Here is a 23170-nt window from a genome sequence, read left to right on the forward strand (position 1 = left end):
CTGGATCATGGGAGTATTGAGGTTGATGATGTATATGTTTTTTTCATGGCATATGATATCATTATGAACTCTGATCCTGAAACACAAAGTGTGGAAGAGTATCGATACTGAGATAATTGGCTAAAATGGAAAATTGCGATTCAAGAAGAATTGCAATCCTTGCGCAAGAGAAATATATTTGGACCTGCAGTCCAAACACCAGCTAGTGTAATCCCCGTCGGGAATAGATGGGTATTTGTATGAAAACGAAATGAGAGAAATGAAATTGTGAGATATAGGGCCCGGCTAGTAGCCCAGGGATTCTCTCAAAGACCTGATTTTGATTACCAGGAAACATACTCTCCTGTGATGGATGAAGTTACTTTTCGTTTTTTAATGGGTATGGCTTGTATGGAAAAACTGGAAACACGTTTGATGGACGTTGTGACAACATACCCATATGGATCACTTGATAGTGATATTTATATGAAAATTCCTGAAGGATTAAATATTGAGGACACTAAGCCTCGACATTTATATTCTGTTAAATTACAACGATCATTATATGATTTGAAATAATTTGGTCGTATGTGGTACAACAGGTTTTGTGAATACTTATTGAATGATGGATATGTTAATAATCAAGTGTGTCCTTGTATTTTTATTAAACGATCATCAACTGGTTTTGTTATTATTGTTGTATATGTGGATGATTTGAATATTATCGGTACTACTGAAGATATTAATAATGTTGCTAACTATTTGAAAAATGAGTTTGAAATGAAAGATCTTGGAAGGACAAGATTTTTTTTGAGGTATACAGGTGCAGCACTTATCTTCGGTAATATTTGTTCTTCAATCAAACTACACTGAAAAGATTCTTGATCGGTTCCACATGGACAAAGCTCATCCACTAACCACACCAATGGTTGTTCGATCACTTGAGGTTGAAAAGGATCATTTCCGTCCTAGAAAACAAGATGAAGAGGCTCTTGGACCTGAAGTTCCATATCTCAGTATAATTGGCGCTCTCATGTATCTTACAAACAACACACGACCTGATATTGCATTTACAGTGAACCTGTTGGCAAGATTTAGTTCGGACCCTACTAAAAAGCATTGGGATGGAATAAAACATATATTTAGATATCTTCGAGGGACAATAGATCTTGGGCTATTCTTCCCAAACAATTCAAGTTCACGGCTAGTTGGATATGCAGATGCTGGATACATGTCAGATCCTCATTTTGGGCGATCACAAACAGGTTACCTATTTACATATTGTGATACTGCTATCTCTTGGAAGTCTACAAAACATACTATGGCTATAACTTCATCAAACCACGCAGAGTTACTAGAAATTCATGAAGCAAGCAGAAAATATATTTGGATAAGGTCGGTCATTCAACATATTCGAGAATCATGTAGATTATCAAGTATTTCAAACAGTCCTATAGTTTTATTCGAGGATAACTCGGCCTGCATCAAACAACCTAAGGAATGATATATTAAAGGGGATCGAACAAAACACATATTGCCAAAATTCTTCTACACTCATGAACTTCAAGAAAATGGTGATATTAATGTTCAACAAGTTCACTCATACGATAATCTGGCGGATTTACTTACAAAGTCACTACCTATATCAACATTTGAGAAGCTGAGAAATAATATGGGTATGCGGAGGTTAAAAAGTTTGCTAAATTAAAATGTCAAAATGTGAGATATTTTATTTAGGAGGAGGTTGTACTCTTTTTCCTTCGTCAAGGTTTTTATCCCACTGAGTTTTTCTTTGCAAGGTTTTAACGAGACAGTCAATCTTTTCAAAAACTCGCATTTGACAATCAAGGGGGAGTGTTAAAATATTTGACTAAATATAAAGTGATTGTCAAAGCGTATCGAGGAAGTCTCTCAAATCTTGTTGAGGAAGACTTGCACAACTTCTTAAGAAAAAAAATTAATCAGGAATACTTGTAAAGCTTATCGAGGAAGACTAGTAAAGTTTATCGAGGAAGTTTTGTAATACTTAATGAAGAAGATTTGAATAGCTTACTTAGTAAGACTTGTAAACCAACTACTATAAATAGCTTATTTAACTAATGAAATGAGACACAAATTTCTCTTTATATCTTCTATTCTCCTATACTTCCTCTACATTAAACATAACTAATATTTTAATTCAAGGTTTATAACAATTATCTATTTATCATTTTAATTAGTGGAAGTGTTAAATATTTTTTACATTTGACTTGGACTATACTGTTAGGTCACACAACACTATAGAAGGGGGTTGAATATAGTGTTTATACAATCAAATCGATTTCAACACAAGTATGTAACAATGATCAAATATATTCAAATAAACTCTGTTACAATAGAACTGTTGTTCACTCTCAGTGATGAACAATATCACTAAGAGCTGCTAGGTTACAATATATAATCTTCTCGATAATGATAACACATATAGTGTAAACCCTAAGTTGTGTTTATATAGTACACAGTTACAAGATATCTTCTAATTGATATGAAATATAATTTTGTCTCCTAAAATATATCAATCAGATATCTTCTACAAGTTGTAATAACCCCAATTTTTGGAAATTTTTGAAACCCTTATGAATAGTGTTTTTGCTGAACGAGAAAACTTTTCATGCCACGCTATGTAGGGGTTCTGTTATTGATCTTATGGGATATTATTAGTACTTTATATGGGATATAAGTGTATGTAAAGATCGTCAGAATTCAAATCCGAACACTTTGATTTTTCCCGGAAATACACTAGATACGGAAAGATTTGAGAAAAAGGTAACAGGATAAAAAGGATTTAAATAAAAGGATTATAGGAGAGGATCATAAAAGGAATATAATATATTGAGAAAGGTTAAGGGAACCTAAGTAATAAGATCCCGGGTATGATCCCTCAAACGATAAACGAAAACGAAAGTTAAGCGAACCGTATAACAGATCAGCGGTTATTAGGCAAACGATTAGGAAGTTAATCAAAGGGATTAGTGGGAATGATGTCATCCAACCAATAGAAAGAGGACAAGGAAGGGAGGATGACATCATGAGGATGACATAGGCATGACAAGAAAGGAAGGAGATGTGGTGACTTTTTAACCACACAAAACCAAGGGCAACTAGGTAATTCACTAAAGCAAACAACAAAAAATCAACCAACCAAAAGCAAATCAAGCCAAAACACAAAAATCTCTCTTCTTCTTCTTCATGCTCTCGGGTTTTTTCTTAAGAAATGGGAAGTCCAAGCTCCTCCACTTACTATTTAGCAAGGTAATTATCTAAGCTTCCCCATGGATAGTTACATACTTCCTATAAGTTTAAGCTTCTAATTCCAAGCCAATCTTTTTCTATAAATCATGAAAGAAGATGGTGAATAGTTTTTTCAAGAACTAAAATTTGTGTTCTTGAAGTTTTGTTTAGATTAAGCTTGGATAAGGGCTTTAAAGGTGATTCCAAGCCATTCTCTTGATTCTCCACTCTCCAAGGAAGGTATAAACTACAAACCCTAGATTTAGTTTTGAGTAATTAGGATTGAATGTGTTTGATATAGCATATGTGAAGCATGATGCTTGATTGGTTGAGGTTTGGTTGAGTTTGTAGAGATTAGTTGGTTTTATTGCATTGTTGGAGTTGTAAATCTTGGTAATTAGTTAAAGAACCTAAGTAAAGCCTTTAGTTCATGTGAGGAATAACTATAAATGGTTAATGTGGATGTGTTGGGGCTGTTATGATGTGGTTTGGAGGGATATTGGTTGTATGATTGATTTGGGGTTGATTTGTGGTTGGTATTGAATGGTTTAAAATTGGGAAAACGCGTAAACATAGCCGTCGTAACATCCGATTTTCTTTGGACTGTTTTTGTGCATAACATTAGGACCCGAGAACCCCCTGCTAGATTATGACCACTGCCATGTTTAGATAGCTCATATTACGAGCTTCATTTTGATATGTAGTTCGTTCGATTCCGATGCACGGTTTAGGAGAAACGACCGTTTCAAGTAACGGCGTTTCGCGAACGAAACTTTTCCCCTCGCCTTACTTTGAAACATAGGTTAAAGACCAAAAAGGGTTAATTAATGTATGAAACATTTATGGTAAGTGTGTTAGGCAGTTGGTAAGACACTCGCGAATGAATCGCCTTAAAACTCGTAAAGGTTAAATTATTAAAAATGGTGGAGCCGAGGGTACTCGAGTGACTTAAGAGAATGAGTAAGCGCAAAACAAGCGTTAGAGTCTAAGTTAGTTAAAGTATAGATTTACAAGTGACTTTGGTTTAATTCCAACTTACTTGTTGTTTATAGGTTACCAGACTCGTCCCGAGCCATTCGTAACCCCCAGTCGCTCAGGCAAGTATTCTATCCGTTATACTGTTGTTGTGATGTATACATTTGTATATGCATGATCTTGCGATAAATGCATATTGGTTATTTAGCAAATTCTTGCGATATATTGTAGCATGTGATATGGTATATATGCATGCCTGTTTCATATTCTTGAAATATATATATCTGTTGGTTCAGTTGATAATACCTATGCTAGAGGATAGCGGTAACTTGCATATACCCTTAGTATAGGGACCCAAAGGTGAAAATATTTTCTAAAACCGGGAGTCGAGGATCCCGAGTAGATTTTGTATATATGGATATGGTTATATATATATATTTATATATATATATATATGGTTATAGTTTTCCAAACTATTAATCGAATAAGGTTTATTCGATACCTTTAACTTTATTTTATTATTGAATATTATTTGAATATTCATTCGAGGGCTTATGACTCTTTTATATTATTTATTGAATATTATTTGAATATTCATTCGAGGGCTTATGACTCTTTTATATTATTTATTGAATATTATTTGAATATTCATTTGAGGGCTTATGACCCTTTTATTTATTTATCTGAATATTATTTGAATATTCATTCGAGGGCTTATGACTCTTTTATATTATTTATTGAATATTATTTGAATATTCATTCGAGGGCTTATGACTCTTTTATATTATTTATTGAATATTATTTGAATATTCATTCGAAGGCTTATGACTCAGTTTATATTATTTAATGAATATTATTTGAATATTCATTTGAGGATCTATGACTCCGATTATTTGCTGAGATATATTCTTTATTTTATTAAAGAATAAGGTGTCGATAATCAAACTTATTTTTGATTATTCAAATAAAGATATTACTTTCGTATAAGTATATCTTTGATTATTTGCTATTCATTTCAAGTATAAGTTTTAATACTTCTACTTCAATTATTTTATAAAGATTATTTTTTTTATGGGAATATTATTTAAATAATAATATTCAGACATTTTCTAAATATTCTGGGGACTGATTTACTTCATTAAATCAGTTTTACTCCAAACACTCTTTAAAGTGTTTTCGAGTCTTTAAAATGATTTTCAAAAGTTAGAGCGGATCCCAAAACTATTTTTATATTTAAGATCTTCCTTTTAAAAAGGGGATTTAAATACTCGCTCAAAACCTGGGGGATCCGGCTCGGTGGTGTGTTTTATATTCGCAACAAGGTTGCTGTCTTGGTAAAAGAGTTTTTGATTACTTACCCAATATTCGGGAAGTAAAATTCTTGGAACAAGTTAATCCATTAACAGGCATCGCCTGGGAAATATCGGTGAGTTTTCCTTTCCAACTAGGTACGACTTCTTGGTGGAGCCGTATCAACAAGTTTCTACTTGGGGAAAGGGGGAAACGAGCTTTACGTTTCAGAGTCATGGATTTCATCTGAACTAGGAGTGGCGTAAGTGGTCGAGTAGCGCCGGCCCAGCCTTATTATATTGGCCCAAATGGCCTGGAAGTTCCGCTAAGGCGGTCCATTCCTTAGGAGTTCAGTGTTCGGTTGACAAGTAAATCCGACAGGTTCTCCTCTACATGTAGAAAATGGTGGGGTTGTACTACTACGACTGATCATCGTAAGTGGTCTTCCTGGCGCGGCAAACTCCCGTAATGAGTTCATCATCCAATTGGATAATTTCTGCAACACTACCCAGAGCACTTCGATAGAAAGGCTACGGTTGGGCGATTGTTGAGTGTTGGCAGGGTCAAGTTTTCAAAATGATGTTTACATCAAATGAAGTATCTCATAACTTCATTTTATTTTGATGATATTTTAAAAGATTTAATCTATTCAAATCTGGTCTTGTAGTCTCATCTATGTGATGAACTTTTGAACTAATTATAACTTGAACGGTGGTAGTTCAAGTAGTATTTGGAAAAGATATAAGTATATTGGAGTATCTTGTAACTTCATCTTTTAAACTTATATCTAGTAAATGATTATCTTATGTATGACAAAGATTTTCAGAAGAACGTTGTGACAAGGTTAGATATATGAGATCACCTTGCAACGATATTTTTATACAGTTATACACTGGAACTCTGTGTGTATTATGCATGGAAGAGGACTTCCAATATTTTGAAAAGTATATATGTATATATATACTGAATATTTTGCGACTTCATCGCATTAAGATATCAAACTTGGTTCATTTCTTTTGACCAAGACTTTCATGAGTACTATGAGAAGGCTCATATACTATTAATCATTATACATATTATTTTGGTGGGCTTGCTGCTCACCCTTGCTTTCTTCTTTCATCACACAACAACAGATAAAGATGAACAGAACCAAGCTCCCGATTTGCAAGCGATTAGGAGACGTTCCGCAGTTTTCTAGAAGCATTGATGCCGCCGTAGCTGAGGTAGGAACTACCAATAGGCTAGGCTTTCAACTTTTGATGTACCAGATTTATTTATATTTATGAATTGTAATAATGGCAAAGAAATGTAAATTTATTCAGAAAACCTTTTAAGGTGTATTGGCAGATAATTGTGGAATAAAATGACTTGTGGTTATTTTTGGATGTTCATCTCTGAGACTATAACGTGTGGTGTGTGTGTTTATTGTGGGGTCACAGTACAGAGTAGTTGAGTAATTATTAAGATTGGGTGTTATTAAGGGAAATGGAACTCGTAACGACCCGGATCTCCGACCCCGGATCTGGGGGTGTTACACAAGTCTTCTAGTCCTCTGACTCTTCATGCATATCTTCTTTTGTTTTAGTCCATATCTTCTCCTGTAAATCAGCCGCATTCCTTATCTGAAGTCTTCCTGCACTTAAGTCCTGATATATATCTTCTGATGCCTTAAGTTTTGATATTAAGTTCTAACTTCAGTAAGTCCTGATAAGTCATGTTGTTAAGTTCTGAAAACTAAACACAAATCAGATTAGACATGACATCTCAAATATATCTAACAATCTCCCCCAACTTGTAAATTATGAAAAATATACAAGTTAATAGATTTGATAGTGTCAAAAACATTTAAGTACAAATACAATGAGAGTTTAGTTAGACAATTTACTACAACTTAAAGTCCTTGTAGCTTTAACCAATCTTACTTAGTCAATCTGAATCCAAAGTGATTCTTGACAAAGTTTGATATCAGCTTTTCTTCTTTATTTCTCAGGACTTGAGCTATTGTAGCTTTGACTTGCTTCAACTCTTCATCTTGACTTCCAATCTGGTAGATTGCAGTCCTTAGTACTGAGATATGATTTCTTTCTAAACCATCACCAAGTCTGATTACTCTTGAATGGGAAGAGTCTTCATTGTAGCACAGATATTTCTCTTTCAGAATGACTTCAAGTTTAGAAGAATCCTTCTTCATTGGAATTTCACTTCCATCATCTTCAACTATATTAGGAATGAATTTTGTAATCCTTGAACCAGAAATTCTTGCTTTATCCCTTATGGTCTTCATTATGGAATTTGACCATCTCTTGATAATCTCAGACTTTATCTCTAAAAGATAATGAAAGAATTGAAGTTCTTTCAGAGATTTGTTCAGCACATATGATTCTGACATTTGATCTGTTCTTCCATCTTCAAGAAATAGAATCAGATTTTCTTTGACATTATGTTTATCATGAGCATCCAGTACCACTTGAACAAATATAACCTTATCAAGGTGTTTCTGTGTAACATCTTCAAGAGGTTTGTCAGTCAATAAAAATGGATCTCTTGTAAGCACTTCAAATTATGTCTTGATTTTGGCTTCTTCAGAACCTAGTCCAGCTATGTCTCTTGCTTCTCTGGCTTTCAATCCAACAGTCATGAAATCAGATAGCAGCTGGCTTTTCTTAGGATCTGATGGATTAACATTCTTCCATAGGAGTTTTCTCTTATCAGTAAATGTCAATTTATTCAAATCAACTTGAGCTTTGTCAGAGGTTGATATCTTGATGACTTGATCAGGATTTGTTATTTCTTCTGTAGCTTGTTGTTCTTCATTCGGAACAACTTGAACTGTGTCAGAGGTTGTTTTAGATTCTTCAGTTATCTTCCTTCTCTTCATAGTTTGAACAGTTTCATCTACTGCAGCAACATCTTCAAATACTTGAACCAGTTTGTATACAGGTTTCATCAGGATTTGAGGAATCTTCATCTCATGTGGCTTTGTTGGTTCATCAATTTTTCCTTTCCCTTTATCTTTGGGATCAATCTGTGATCTTGTCTTGGGCTTTGAAGCCTCAGAATTTGACTTTTCCTTGATCAAAATGCCTTTTACCTTAGGCCTTGGAGGTTTCGTAGCATCAGAAGCTTTAGACTTTAGATTTGTCTTCTCAGCTGTAAATCTAGCTTCTTCCTCCTTGAGATTCTCTAAATCCATTCCAGGATTATGCTTGAGAAATAGTCTTCTAGCAATCTCTTCATCAAGTGTCTGAATTTTAAGATCTTTGTAGTAGACAGTAGTCTGCTTTCCCTTTAGCTTCAGAATTTGCAAAAACTTGTGAGAGTCTTTACTTCCTCCTTGAATCAGAACATCAGAACTTGATATCAGATTTTATTATCAGAACTTGCTATCAGAGCTTGAGCATTTACAACATCATAATTTGTCTTCTTTTGAGTAGAAGATTTGCTTGAATCAGAAATTAGTTTCCTTGAAGAAACTTTGCTGCTGTGCCCTTGACCTTGACTCTTGCCCTTGCTAGGGTTTCCCTGGTCATCCTCATTGTCATCCTTTTTCTTCAGTACTTGAGTATTAGAGCATTTGGACTTAATTACCTTCTCCCCCTTTTGGCATCATCTGTTAGTAGGAGAGAGAAGAAGTTCCACTAAAGATTGAATTTCATTCAGTTGAGCTTGTTGAGAGGCTTGATTCTTCAGGACCTCAGTAATTTGGGCCTGTTGCTTTTCTTGAACCTTCTCAATAGCTTCAACTTTCTCATATATAGGTCTGATAATTCTTGACTTGTCTAATTTGAGGGTCATGTCTATCTTTTCAGCTGATTCCAGAAGTTTATCAACCTTGGCATGAGTTGTGGAGTGCAGACCTTGAAGGTTTTTAGTACTTAGAGCTGTGACTTTGAGTTGGTGCTTGAAATCAGAATTTATCATCAGCTCATCAGCCTTTCCAATATGATCTGACAGAACTTTGGAGCTTGGAATGAAGTCAGATTCATTCCACTTCTTGGTCCACTCAACCCCTCTGTGAGTTTCTTCCCAAGGAACAGGAGCTGTTTGTTCAACAAACTTTTCAATCAGTGCCTCCTTTCCAAGAATAGGAGCTGAAGTATTAACTGGAGCTGACTCTCCAGAACTTGCAGAAAACTCAACTTCTTCTGACAGTACTAAAGTGTGTGTCACTGAAGGTGATTCTTGTACAACTTCATATTTTTCCTCATCCAGAATAGGTGTGGCAAGAATATCAGCATGTAATGGAGAAACTGGTGGAGTTGTCACTTGTACTGTAGGAGCTTCCAGATACAACAAAGTCGGAATTATCAGCCTTTAAAGGTCAATTTCAGGACTTAATCCTGAATCTTCAACTGTAACATGTTCTGTAATAGGAGAGACAGGAGGTGTAATCACTGTATCCGGAACAGTGTCTTTAACTTGAGTTGGAGGTGGCAAAGATTCAATAACTATTGGCTTTGAGATCAGAGATTCCTGATCCCCTTCCTCAGCTTCAGTAGTATCCTCATATGGAGGTTGTGCCAAATGCCTTCTTGTTCTCTGTTTCTTTGATCTCCTGGATGGTGTAGGAGTTTCTTTATTAGCATCAGAACTTGAAGTTCTTTTTCTCTTCAAAATATCAGTATTTTTAGCTTCAGTTTCCTTCTGAGAAGTTGCCTTTTCAGCTTCCATAGTCACAGGTTCTGATGCATGAACCTGGACTTGCTCCTCTTCATCATCAGACTCATCCCTCAGAATGATCCTTCTCCTTCTCCTTGGTGGAGATTTAGGAACTGATTTTGCTCTTGAAGGTTTGGTTTTGAGAGGTGAAGTTTTGATGGTAGGTACCGATGGTTGAGAGGATTGGGCTGGTTGGAAATATGTTATGATGGTTGGTTGTGGTTGTGGTTGAGAAGTATGAGCCGTTTGTGTAGTGGTTGTTGGTGTTGATGGAGGTTGGGCTGATTGTACATCAGGATATATAGGACTGTATGTGAGAGGGTCAGAGTTTACTAAGACCTGTTTGGCTGACTGTGGAATTTGGAGGGGTCTTAGTACAGCCTTCTTATTATCAGTAGATAATAAGTCAGTGAAAGCCCTTTTAGCAAGTTTAAAGGGTTCAATCAACTCACTAGCTAGTTGGGCCTTATCAGAACTACAGAAACTGTAAATAAGTTGGCAAAATCTAGCAAAATATACATTATTTTTGTCGTCTTACATCCTATCCCCAATAAATCCTAACACAGCACTAGCATAATCAAAATGAGTTTGATTAATGAGAGCATACCCGATTTGCTGACTCAGGATTGGGATTGCATCAAAGTTGGAGCACTTGTTTGCAAAGGCCTTGGTGATGCAGTCGAAAAAGAAACTCCACTCCCTCCTGATGTGGGGCCTCTTCAATTGTCTCAGCTTGGATAAAGATTTTTCATAACCAAGGTTTGCCATCATCTGTTGAAGAGCTGGTTCCCCAACTTGTGAACTGTAAACACAGTTTTCTGGAAGATGTAAAGCCCGTCGAACAATTGACAATGTAACCAAGTGTTCATCTTCCCCTGTTATAAATATGATGCTTGGGGACCCATTTGCACCACCATCATCATAAACACCACTCCTCCAAAACTCCAGTACTTGAGTTCCTGAGGGTACTTCTGGTTGGGTCAAATCATACCCAATCTCACTTCGAGATAGGAAATCTTGGATGAAGTGAAGTTCTGATGGAGCTTCATCCTTAGAAAGAATAGCCATGTAGTTATTAGGAACAAATTTGGCTCCATCATAAATAAGATCTTTTGGTGCCATTTCTGCAGAGAAATAAGTGAGAAAATGTGTGTTTCCATAGTGTTTGATAAAATGCCTGTGAAAAATAGAGCTTCCTAGAATATTAGAAAGAGAGAAAAAATAATAGAGATAAGAAAAGAATTAAAAAGTGGGTAAAATATTGTAAAATCTTTTAACTCCCATATATATACTCTCTCCACTCAACAACTCTTTTTAGAAGTAAAACAGACACTTTACACCTATCAGCCAGTAAATAGTTAAAGCAGTAGTTAGTGGACACGAGAAATAAGCAGTAATTATTGTGCACATGCAGTTGTCAAGGCAAACACGTTTCCCACTAACCAAATGATTATGATTGTTTTTATCTCACTTAATTATTTTCTGATAAATATGACCATTACAGTAAACCACAAATAAGTCATATAAATAAATAATGCCACGTAAGCATCAGAGTTTCCATCAGGATTTGCATCAGAACTTGACTATTATCAGAATTTAATGGTCATCAGAATATGGCTTCTGTACTCAAAAGTGAATGTCTGTATCTGTGATTCTTCATACAAATACTGACTGGTTTCTTCAGAGTTTAATCATCAGAACTTTCATCAGAACTTATCCTCGGAATTTATGCAAATAATACTTAACTTTTTGTCAAAAACAACTTAATCACCACAGTAATTTTCATCATTCATATGGAGTGAGAGTGTGTGCATTTGCAAATGATCAGATAAAGATTAAAGTCTGATAAACTTCAGTATATCTTAGAAATAAGGAATAACTAAGAAAAGTTCTTAAAATCTGTCTTCAATTTTGAAGTCTACTATAGAATAAATTTATGCAAGAATCTACCTCAACTATTTGTGCTCATTTTATGCATCTTTTGAAATTCTTTTTACAGTGGCTTCTCAGTGTGAGTGAGTCACAACTATTATCAGAATGTATGCTATTATCAGAGTATTTCTCCAGTAATCAGAGAATGTGAAAAGTCACCAAGAAAAATTTATTTGTTTTTCTAATGCATATTCCTTAATACCAGCAATGCACTTGGGTCTTCCCTTTCACATATTTACTCTAGATCTCAAAGGAGTACCTGATTTTGATTTTCTTCTTTTCTTTCCTTCAAATAAGTGAGGTTTATCAAGCATGTAGTTCATCCTTAAGATTTACTAACATTAGAATTTGACAGATAAGAAACAAAAATCTAGTTTCTGACTTAGTAATAAGATACACAAAGTAAATTTAACTAAGCTCAAAATCAGAATTTGCTTGTGTTAATGAATTTCCACATAAACAACTAATTCAAACCTGGGATTTCTAGTATGTTAAAGACTACTAGGTCAGCATCTAGCACAGTAATCCTCATTGGAATGAATAGCCACAGAACATTCAAAACACTAATAGAGTATATAGAATCACATCAAAAAACAATCAGTATTTAATATATTATAGTTTAAGTACAAATTACATAGAGATAAGACAATCTGTAAATACTGATCATAAAGTATGATGCATGAGAACAAAAACTAAGCAGATTTTAAGAAAGAACCTGAAACCATTCCAAGTTCATTTACCAGTCTTGTAAAAGTAGCTTCACATAGTGGTTTGGTGAAGATATCTGCTAGTTGTTGATCTGTTGGAACAAAATGCAATTTCACTGTACCTTTCATCACATGTTTCCTTATGAAATGGTACCTAATGCTGATGTGCTTTGTCATTGAGTATTGAACTGGATTACCTGTCATAGCAATAGCACTTTGATTATCACAGTAAATGGGTATTTTAGAAAATTCTAACCCATAGTCCGATAACTGATTCTTCATCCAAAAAATCTGTGCACAACAGCTTCCTGCAGCAATATATTATGCTTCTGCAGTTGATGTGGAAATCGATTTCTGTTTTTTGCTAAACCAAGAAACCAATCTGCCTCCAAGAAATTGGCAGCTTCCACTAGTGCTTTTCCTGTCTATTTTGCATCCTGCAAAATCTGCATTTGAGTAACCTATTAGCTTAAAATCTAATTCTCTAGGATACCACAATCCTAGATCAACTATACCCTTGAGGTACTTGAAAATTCTTTTCACAACTATTAGATGAGGTTCTCTTGGATTAGCCTGAAATCATGCACAAAGACAGGTAGCATACATGATATCAGGTCTACTTGCAGTTAAATAGAGTAATGAGCTAATCATACCTCTTTAGTTAGTAATATCTATTGATGCTCTAGTATCTTTATCTAACTTGGTTGCAGTGGCCATGGGAGTGGATGCAGTTGAACTATCTTGCATTCTAAATTTCTTGAGTAAATTTATGGTGTACTTGGATTGATTTATGAAATTACCTTCTTCATTTTGCTTGACTTGAAGTCCCAGAAAATAGCTAAGTTCACCCATCATACTCATTTGATATCTTGATTGCATTAGCTTTGCAAACCTTTCACAGAGTTTGGAATTTGTAGAACCAAAGATGATATCATCAACATATATCTGTACCAAAAGTAAGTCATTTCCATGGTTGAGGTAGAACAGTGTTTTATCAATTGTACCTCTGTTAAATCCACTTTCCAGAAGGAATTGAGCTAAAGTCTCATACCATGCTCTTGGAGCTTGCTTAAGGCCATAAAGTGCTTTATCAAGTCTATAGACATGATTAGGAAATTTTGGATCTACAAATCCTGGAGGTTGTTCAACATATACCTTTTCTTCTAATTCTCCATTGAGAAAAGCATTTTTCACATCCATTTGAAAGACTTTAAACTTTTTGTGAGCAGCATAAGCCAAAAAGATTCTTATGGCTTCCAATCTAGCAACTGGTGCAAATGTTTCATCATAATCAATACCCTCCTATTGAGAGTAACCTTTAGCAACCAGACTTGCTTTGTTTCTTGTAATTATGCCATCACTGTCAGTTTTTGTTTCTGAACACCCATTTTGTGCCAACAATTGATCTGTTCTTTGGTCTTGGCACTAGGGTCCAGACTTTATTTCTTTCAAATTCATTTAATTCTTCCTGCATTTCTTGCACCCAATCAGCATCTTGAAGAACTTCTTCCACTTTTTTTGGTTCAATCTAAGATAGAAAGAAATGATAGAGACATTCATTTGATGTTGCAGTTCTAGTTCTGACACCCGCTTCAAGATCTTCAATTATTAAGTCAGGTGTATATGATTTAGTCCATTTCCTTACAGATGGAAGTTGTTCTCTAGAACTGGATCCTCCCTCATGATCCATGCTGTCTCCATCAGCATTTTCTAATGCTCCCCCTGTAGTTATGCTCTCTGAGACTTCAGAATTTGAGTTGGATCCTTCAGGATTTGAAGAATCAGAGTTTCCAGAATTATCAGAATTTGGTTCATCAGAACTTGATAAATCAGAACTTGAAGAGCCAGTGACAGGTTCTGATGCTTCTTGAGAGTCTTGAGATGTGGTAGGATCATTAGCTTGCTCCCCCTGAACAGGTGCATTTTCCCTTGGAGTAGTTACCACAGTTTCAATGACATCAGAACTTAACCCGTCAGAACTTACAGGATCGGGATTTAATCCATCAGAATTTACAGAATCAGAATTTAAATCTTCATTTTCAAATCTCAGCTGATCATGATCATTGAAATCTTCAATTCCAGTAATATTTTTATCATCAAAAGATACATTGATAGATTCCATGACAACCCTTGTTCTTAAATTGTAGACTTACAAGGCTTTTGTGGAAAGTGGATATCCAACAAAAATTCCTTCATCAGCTTTTAGATCAAATTTTGACAGCTTTTCAGGATGAGTCTTAAGAACAAAACACTTGCATCCAAATACATGAAAGTATTTCATATTTGGCTTCTTTTTCTTCACCATCGCATATGGTGTTTTCCATGCTTTTTTATGAGTGTAACATTCTATGTAAAACAAGCAGTCTGCACAGCTTCAGCCCAAAAGTAGGTTGGTAGCTTTGCTTCATCAAGCATAGTTCGTGCAGCTTCAATGAGAGTCATGTTCTTTCTTTCTACAACTCCATTTTGCTGTGGAGTTCCAGGTACAGAAAATTCCTGCTTTATTTCATGCTCTTTGCAGAACTCTTCCATGATTGAATTCTTGAACTCAGTGCCATTATCACTTCTTATTATTTTAACAAAACTTTTGACCAATTTATCCAGCTTTCTGACATGATCAGTTAGAGTAGATGCAGTTTCATTTTTCTTCTACAAGAAATACATCCAAGTGTATCTTGTGAACTCATCACTATAACCATAGCATATTTCTTCTTTGCAATAGATGTGACATTGACTGGACCAAATAGATCAACATGCAGTAGGTGATAAGGCTCAAGAATTGAGGATTCAGTTTTGCTCTTGAATGAAGATTTTCTTTGTTTTGCCTTTTGACATGAATCACAAAGGCCATCAGGAGCAAATATTGATTTTGGCAGTCCTCTCGCAAGATCTTTCTTTACTAGCTCATTTATGTTGTTGAAATTTAAATGAGAGACTCTCTTGTGCCAATTCCAGCTTTCTTCAATTGATGCTCTACTCAACAGACAGATTGCAGAACCATCAGAGTTTGTTGAAAGTCTGGCTTCATAAATGTTACCATGTCTGTAACCTTTCAGAACCACTTTGCCTGTAGAATTACTTACAACTTCACAGTGTTCTTCAAAGAAATCCACATGATAACCTATGTCACAGATTTGACTCACACTTAGCAGATTGTGTTTAAGTCCTGAAATAAGAACTACTGTTTTAATGATGACATTCCCAAGATTGATATTGCCATATCCCAGAGTTTTTCCCATGTTGACATCTCCATAAGAAACTCCTGGGCCAGCTTTCTCCACAAAGTCTGATAGCAGGGCTTTATTTTCAGTCATATGTCCTGAACATCCACTGTCCAGAACTAGGATGTTTTTCCTGTTACCCTGTAATCACAACGACCACTATTGGTTAGTTTTAAGGACCCAGACTTGCTTGGATCCTTTGGTCTATTTAAGTTGTTAGCATTTGCAGCGGATTTAATTTAAGAGTTTATGCTACATGCTGTTTATCAGACTTTACATCAGACTTTGCATCAGAATTTATACTAGAAGGAATTATACTAACTTTCTTCAAAGAAGGTTTTATTTGATAATAATCATAGTACAAACTATGAAATTCCTTACAAGTATAAATGGAATGCCATAAACTACCATAATGAAAATAAGGATTTTGTGGTTTAAACCTAATAGACTGACTCTTAACTCCTGATTTAGGAGGTAAATAGTTTATATCTTTATTTTTCCTGCAAAAAGAAGCAAGATGGTTAGAGTTTCCACAGTTATAACATTTCTTTCTAGGAGCATTAGGAACAGGAATATAATTATTGCTTTTATTCACACCTTCCTTTTCATTCATATTTTTCCTAGCTTCCTTACCTTGTTCACATTTCTAACCTCTTTCAGCTTATGCTTAAGCTGCTTCTTTGTCATTAAGCCTATGTTTACTTCAGCTGGTTTATCCTGTTTTAATTTGTCAGAAGTTGAATTTTCTTTTAATTCTGTCTTAGAATCTTTCATCTTTTCAGAATCAGACATAACAGTTTTTACTATAAATTTAACAGGATTTACCTTTGGCTTAGCAGTCTGTTTAACAACAATTGGCTCAATTTGCACAGTTCATTTCTCACTTTTATCATCTCCATAACCTAAGCCCTTTTTCCAGTTTCCACTACTTAGTAAATTATGAGTTGTTCTGCCAGAGTTAGTCCAAGTTCTGATGATCTCTCTTTCCTTTTCTAAATCAGTTTTTAGAGATTCATTCAATTTTAGCAATTCATCTCTAACATACAAAGCCTCATCTCTTTCTTTCTTAGTTTGATGAAGAAAAAACTAACTCCTTTTCTAAATAGTCATTTCTGTTTTTAAGAGCAAGACTTTCAGATGTTAATCTTTCACATGTTAAAGTCTGATCTCTAAAACTAATGAACATGATTTTAAGGTATAATCTCAACTCAGTAATATCATCAGTATGAAAAGCAAAGGTTGTTTGAGGTACCTTCAATTTAGCAGTGTCAGTACTGCTATCAGCATTTGCCATCAAGGCATAGTTCACCTCATCTTCAGAATCTGAAGTGTTTGTTCAGCTTTTCTTCTTTGTGACAAGTGCCTTGCCTTTATCATTTTTTCCTTTCTTTTAGTCAGGAGATATGTGGCCTCTTTCACCACAATTGTAGCATTTGACATTTGAGTTGTCTCCTCTGTCAGACTTTCCTCCTTTGTCTTCAGGCTTTCTGAACCCTTTCTTATCAGAACTTCCACCTTTCCTGGATAACTTCTTGCCCTTTCTGAATTTCTTGTAGGCTATCTTTGTGATACCCTTCACCATAAGAGCACACAGTTGTATCATCTCTGAATCAACATCAACTTCAGATAAACTTTCAGTTTCTGAATCATCATCATCAGAATTTGATGACTCTGAATCAGACTTTATGATGAGAGTCTTTCTTTTGCCCTTCTTTGAGATAACAACTTTAGGAGACTCTTCCTCATCTTTAAGAGCAACTGTCCTTGACTTTATTCCATGCCTCTTGCTCCTTGATCCATCTCAAGTTCATAAGTCTTGAGCATACCATAAATTTCATCAAGAGTAGTTCCAGTAAGGTCATAGTTGTCTCTTATGGTAGTAGACTTCAAATCCCAATTTTCAGGAAGAGCTAAAGGAATTTTAGATTTGAATCTTTAAGATCATTTTCCTTGTCCACCAGTGACAGATCATTCAAGAGTTTGACAAACCTATCATATAAATCAGTTAATGACTCATCAGCTTTTGAGTCAAAGTGCTCATACTCTTGAGTGAGTATAGTCCTCTTGTTCTTTTTGATTGCATCAGTTCCTGGCATCTTGTCTCTAAAACATCCCATATCTCCTTTACAGTCTTGCATCCAATTACCCTGTTTGACATGACATTATCAATTGTACTATGCAGCAAATGCCTTACCCTTGCATCCTTGGCAATAGATGAGATATCTTCAGGTGTGTATTCACCTCTCTTCTTTGGTATGGCCTTTGCTGGTTGATCAGCAACTGCAACAGAGAGCTTGGTAGGCTTATATGGTCCTTCATTAATTCTGTCAAGGTATTCTGGATCTGTAGCTTCCAGAAACATAGCCATCTTCACTTTTCATATGAGATACTCAGAAGGTCTCGGTATGGGAACCCTAATAGTCTCATATCGACTGTGGGTTTGAGTGTTTTGAGTTTCTTGAGTTTTAGTGGGCTTAGTTGGGGTTTGTGTTTCTCCAGACATGATTGTTTGGATCTTTACTGTATGTGTGTTAACAGAAAGGCTTTGATACCACTTGTTAGGTCACACAACACTATAGAAGGGGGTTGAATATAGTGTTTATACAATCAAATCGATTTCAACACAAGTATGTAACAAAGATCAAATATATTCAAATAAACTCTGTTATAATAGAATTGTTTGTTCTCTCTCAGTAATGAACAATATCACTAAGAGCTGTTAGGTCACAATGTATAATATTCTCGATAATGATAACACAGCATATAGTGTAAACCCTAAGCTGTGTTTATATAGTACACAGTTACAAGATATCTTCTAATTGATATGGAATATAATTTTGTCTCCTAAAATATATCAATCAGATATCTTCTACAAGTCTTCTAGTCCTCTAACTCTTCATGCATATCTTCTTTTGTTTTAGTCCAGATCTTCTCCTGTAAATCAGCCGCATTCTTTATCTGAAGTCTTCCCGCACTTAAGTCCTTATATATATCTTCTGACGCCTTAAGTTCTGATATTAAGTTCTGACTTCAGTAAGTCCTGTTGTTAAGTTCTGAAACTAAACACAAATCAGATTAAACATGACATCTCAAATATATCTAACATATACACTTAATAATTCCTCAATTTTTTTTAAAATTTCAATAAAGATTGTGATTACTTCGTATATAAATACATTGTCCTGATTTTAGCCATAATTTAATTTTTTATTCAAATTCTTTAAATGAGAGTAACCATTTCCCAAACACGAATTCTTCACTATCAAAAGATAAACATATTTTACATTATTTATTTTGTCTGCTAAATTATAATGTAATGTCCATTTATGAAATTATATATTATTTTCCTAAACGCATTATTGAAAAAAGTTTATAGACTATATTGAAAACAGAAGTAAAATTCGTATATCAAAAGATGGATTTTGCCTTAAATTTTTGAAAAGCTGACAAATATAAGAAAATTTTGGTAAAATACGTTACCTTCATTTAAATTGGTATTTATTGAATAAATTTACACAAAATCCTTACGTGCTCCTAGCAGTGTTATAGAAATCGGCAATTTCGCCGATAAATCGGTCGATAAATCGCTGTAAGGCAACCTAGCGATATTATAGAGTGAAATCGGAGAAGAAAACGTTTAGTGACATTCTGGTCAAAATCGCCGATTCCGGTCAAAAATCGGCATTTTCCAGTCAAAAGGTGAAGAATCACAACCATGATTTGAGACATATACAGATATAAAATCGATAATAGGAAGAAGAATGAAACTCTGCATTAAATTAATGAAGACCGTCACTTTAAATGAAGAACCCAGCAGGAAGGGAAGAAGAAGGGATTGAAGAAACGGGATGAAATTGAAGAAGAGGAGAAAATGCAGAGTAACTCTTAATTTTCTTACTATTAATTAAGGCACGCGAATCAATATTGTAGACCTGCATACTGTGCAGCTATATTAATTCATGTTATAACAATCACACGGCTATGACACGTTCACAAGTCACCCATATTATATTCATGTTAATTTTACACATAAATATATTTATTTTACATATATTTTTTATAAAAAAATATTAAAATATTTCTGATTTTATTCCGATTTAATATTCCGATAAATCCCCGATTTCTGATAATCGCAAATCGGCAATTCAACCGATTTAGTCCGATTTCCGATTTCTACAACCACGGCTCCTAGTAATAAAGCAAGAAAATATCCCAAACCTTCAAAATGTAGGTAACTTGTAATGTTTAACATCCCTTTCATCCGGGCAGTGTTGATAGCTTAGGTGATTAAAATTTGTTATCTATTAATTTTGTTTTTGTCTCACCTCTAAAATTTATGAGAATATTGTACTGTTATAAGCAAGGTTATAAAATCGGCGATAATCGGTGTTCAGCCCGTCGTTGATCTGATAACCCAAATCGGCCGGAAAAACGTTTTTGTCAAAATCGGGTAAAATCGGATCAAAATCGAGTGAAAATGGCAAGATCGGGTCAAATAATACCATTTACCTTCATTAATATGATGATTGAAACTATCTTGAAAATACATATATACAGATATGTGTGTATTTTTTATCTCAAAAGAGATATAAAATGAAATCCGAGAAATCTGGTTGATTTAGGACGGGAGTGAAGAACAGACGGAGGTTACCGGAGAGAGAAACCTTTGAAGCCGGAGAGATGTGATGAGAGAGTGTGGCAGTGGCATAAGATGTGTAAGATTTGAGAAGGTGGGTTAAAAATTTAGGTTCTAGGAGATGTTAGTAGAAATTGGCTATTGAAATAACCTTAAATGGCTTGGACTTGAAAGAACAGGAGGTCCTGTTAAATAAAAATTATTTAGATAAAATTAAAAATTAAATATATTTTGATTTTTACTCTCATTAATCTTTTCAATTAATTTTTGAATTATCGATTAATTCCTAATCGGTATTTCTGCCAATTAATACCAATTTTCAATTTTTATAACCATGATTATAAGTTATATTTATAAAAAAAAGACATCTATTTCACCTTCTTTTTCTTATTAGGATTAACATGATAATAGTTGTCACACAGTCACATACACCTGGGACAAAAGTATAATAATCATCAATAAAATAAAAGAGGAATAAGCCAACAACAAATTCCCCACACCTTTATTCATAGCTCATCATCGTAAGTTATCAATAATGGACTTACTATTTATACTTTAGTTCTAAATCTTTCTGGTCTCTTCAAGAAGCTAGGGGGCTCTTCAAAGAATACGTACTACTATTACTTTTTTGCTAATAAAGAATATTTTTCTAAATATTCTAGATCTTATCTCATTTAGCAAAAATACAAAATAATAATAATAATAATAGGTGTGCATCTTTTTAATTACAATCGGATGTATATATATATATATTACAATTTTTTTATATAATAAATGAAATTCACAAAAGTCAATGGTAAGTAACCTGTAATTTTGGTTTGAAGTCCTCAAGTGTGTGTATAAATAATAGTTAGAGACTGGGAGGACATACAGCTTTAAATTCAGTATCTTTTACATTAATTTTGTGCGAGAAAAATGGCAAATGCAGGGTGCCGTCGAGTGGGAATAGCAATGGATTATTCAGCAACAAGCAAAACAGCTCTTGGATGGGCAGTCAATAATCTTGTGGAATCTGGAGATGAAATAATAATCATTCATGTTGTGTCTCCTAAAACTGATCACTCCTCTAATAAGCAGCTCTTTGAGGACACTGGATCACGTATGTATAATCTTCTTTCTTTCTTTGCGTGTTTTTGTCAGCTTTGCAGTTATTTCTTGTTGTGTAATTTGTGGCGATGAGTTGATATATCAGCTTTGATACCGCTGGAAGAGTTGAGGGAGGCGAACGTGTTAAAGAAATATGGGCTTACTCATGATGCTGAGGTTCTTGATATTCTTGATACGGTTTCTAGGACTAAGGAGTATGTGTTCTTACACATGATTTATTTCTTTAATAATTAAACATACTCTCACGCACCTGCCTTATTTTCGATAAGTAAGAAATGGTCTTACTGTAACCGAATGTTTGGTGATTGTGTATTTAGATTAATGGTTGAAGATTTATGTATGCAGGCAAAGGTGTTAGCCAAGATATACTGGGGAGATGCAAGGGACAAGTTATGTGAAGCTGTGGAACATATGAAGCTTGATTCTCTTGTCATCGGAAGCAGAGGTTTGGGTGCCCTCAAGAGGTAGTAATTCTTTTAATTCCATTCTAATTATGACTATTGTCAAATCATTATTTTATGGAAAATTATTGCTTGGCTAATTTTTTATTGTTAGATTAGGTGTATCTGGGGTTTTAGTATTCTTTAACTGCTATTTGTTCTGAAAATTCGTCTTTGTAATCTTCTTTTCTTGATGATTGATGACAGCTGAGATGTACTGTACAACTACTAATCTTCTTTTCTTTACTTATTATTGAATTTTGAAACCCCATCTACCACTAATCTCCATTGTATATGTTTCATTAATACACCTAATTGGGCCCCGCCTCTTGTCCACTCCAATAAAATAATCAATCCAGAAGAAGTATAATTACTTCACCTGATTGATGCTTGGCTCTTGCATTTCATGCAGGGTGTTGCTTGGAAGTGTAAGTAACTATGTGGTTCAAAATGCAACATGCCCTGTGACAGTTGTCAAAGGCGCACCAGTGTCCAAGCACTGATTTTCTGCACTCTTGTTGCTGCTCAAGTCTCTGTTTAATGAATTTCTAAAGTCTGTATTATTTCTTTTGTTTTTCTATTTGCTCAGGATTGTTTTGGCATCGTACCAGTAACCTGAGATATCAACTCTATTATTTACTTGTGTCAAATTTATGAGCAACTCAACTATATATTGTGACTGCATGCCTAGTTCTGATTATTTCTTAATCTTTTGGGTTGCAAGCATTCAGTGTTTCTATTGCAGATATGTTTCTTTTGTTAATAGTGTCTTGCTGTTTATTACTTGTAGTACGTTAATCTATACAAACTCTGATCGATAATATTTTCAAGTAATGGGTCGGTTTTGTGTTTAGCTAAATCCGTTTGAATTATCAAGGCAATTCGTATCACCCAAAAATAAACCGTTGGAATGTCATATCCAGACCTGACTCATTTGAAGAAGAAACATACACA

General features: G+C 34.6%; 2 protein-coding genes across 2 annotated transcripts; both read left to right on the forward strand.

Annotated features, from left to right (window-relative positions):
- The first annotated feature begins 874 nt into the window (after window positions 1–874).
- Window positions 875–1483, forward strand: LOC141705523 (secreted RxLR effector protein 161-like). The gene has a single exon (XM_074508438.1). The coding sequence runs from the start codon at window positions 875–877 to the stop codon at window positions 1481–1483; it is 609 nt and encodes a 202-aa protein (XP_074364539.1).
- Window positions 1484–21401: 19918 nt separating this feature from the next.
- Window positions 21402–22979, forward strand: LOC141705522 (universal stress protein PHOS34-like). The gene is made up of 4 exons (XM_074508437.1): window positions 21402–21768; window positions 21862–21932; window positions 22122–22240; window positions 22629–22979. The coding sequence occupies exons 1-4, from the start codon at window positions 21585–21587 to the stop codon at window positions 22717–22719; spliced, it is 465 nt and encodes a 154-aa protein (XP_074364538.1). The 5' UTR covers window positions 21402–21584; the 3' UTR covers window positions 22720–22979.
- The last annotated feature ends 191 nt before the right edge of the window (window positions 22980–23170 follow it).

This window comes from Apium graveolens, unplaced genomic scaffold (assembly GCF_009905375.1).
Source record: "Apium graveolens cultivar Ventura unplaced genomic scaffold, ASM990537v1 ctg8994, whole genome shotgun sequence".
In the NCBI taxonomy this organism is placed as follows: Eukaryota; Viridiplantae; Streptophyta; class Magnoliopsida; order Apiales; family Apiaceae; genus Apium; species Apium graveolens.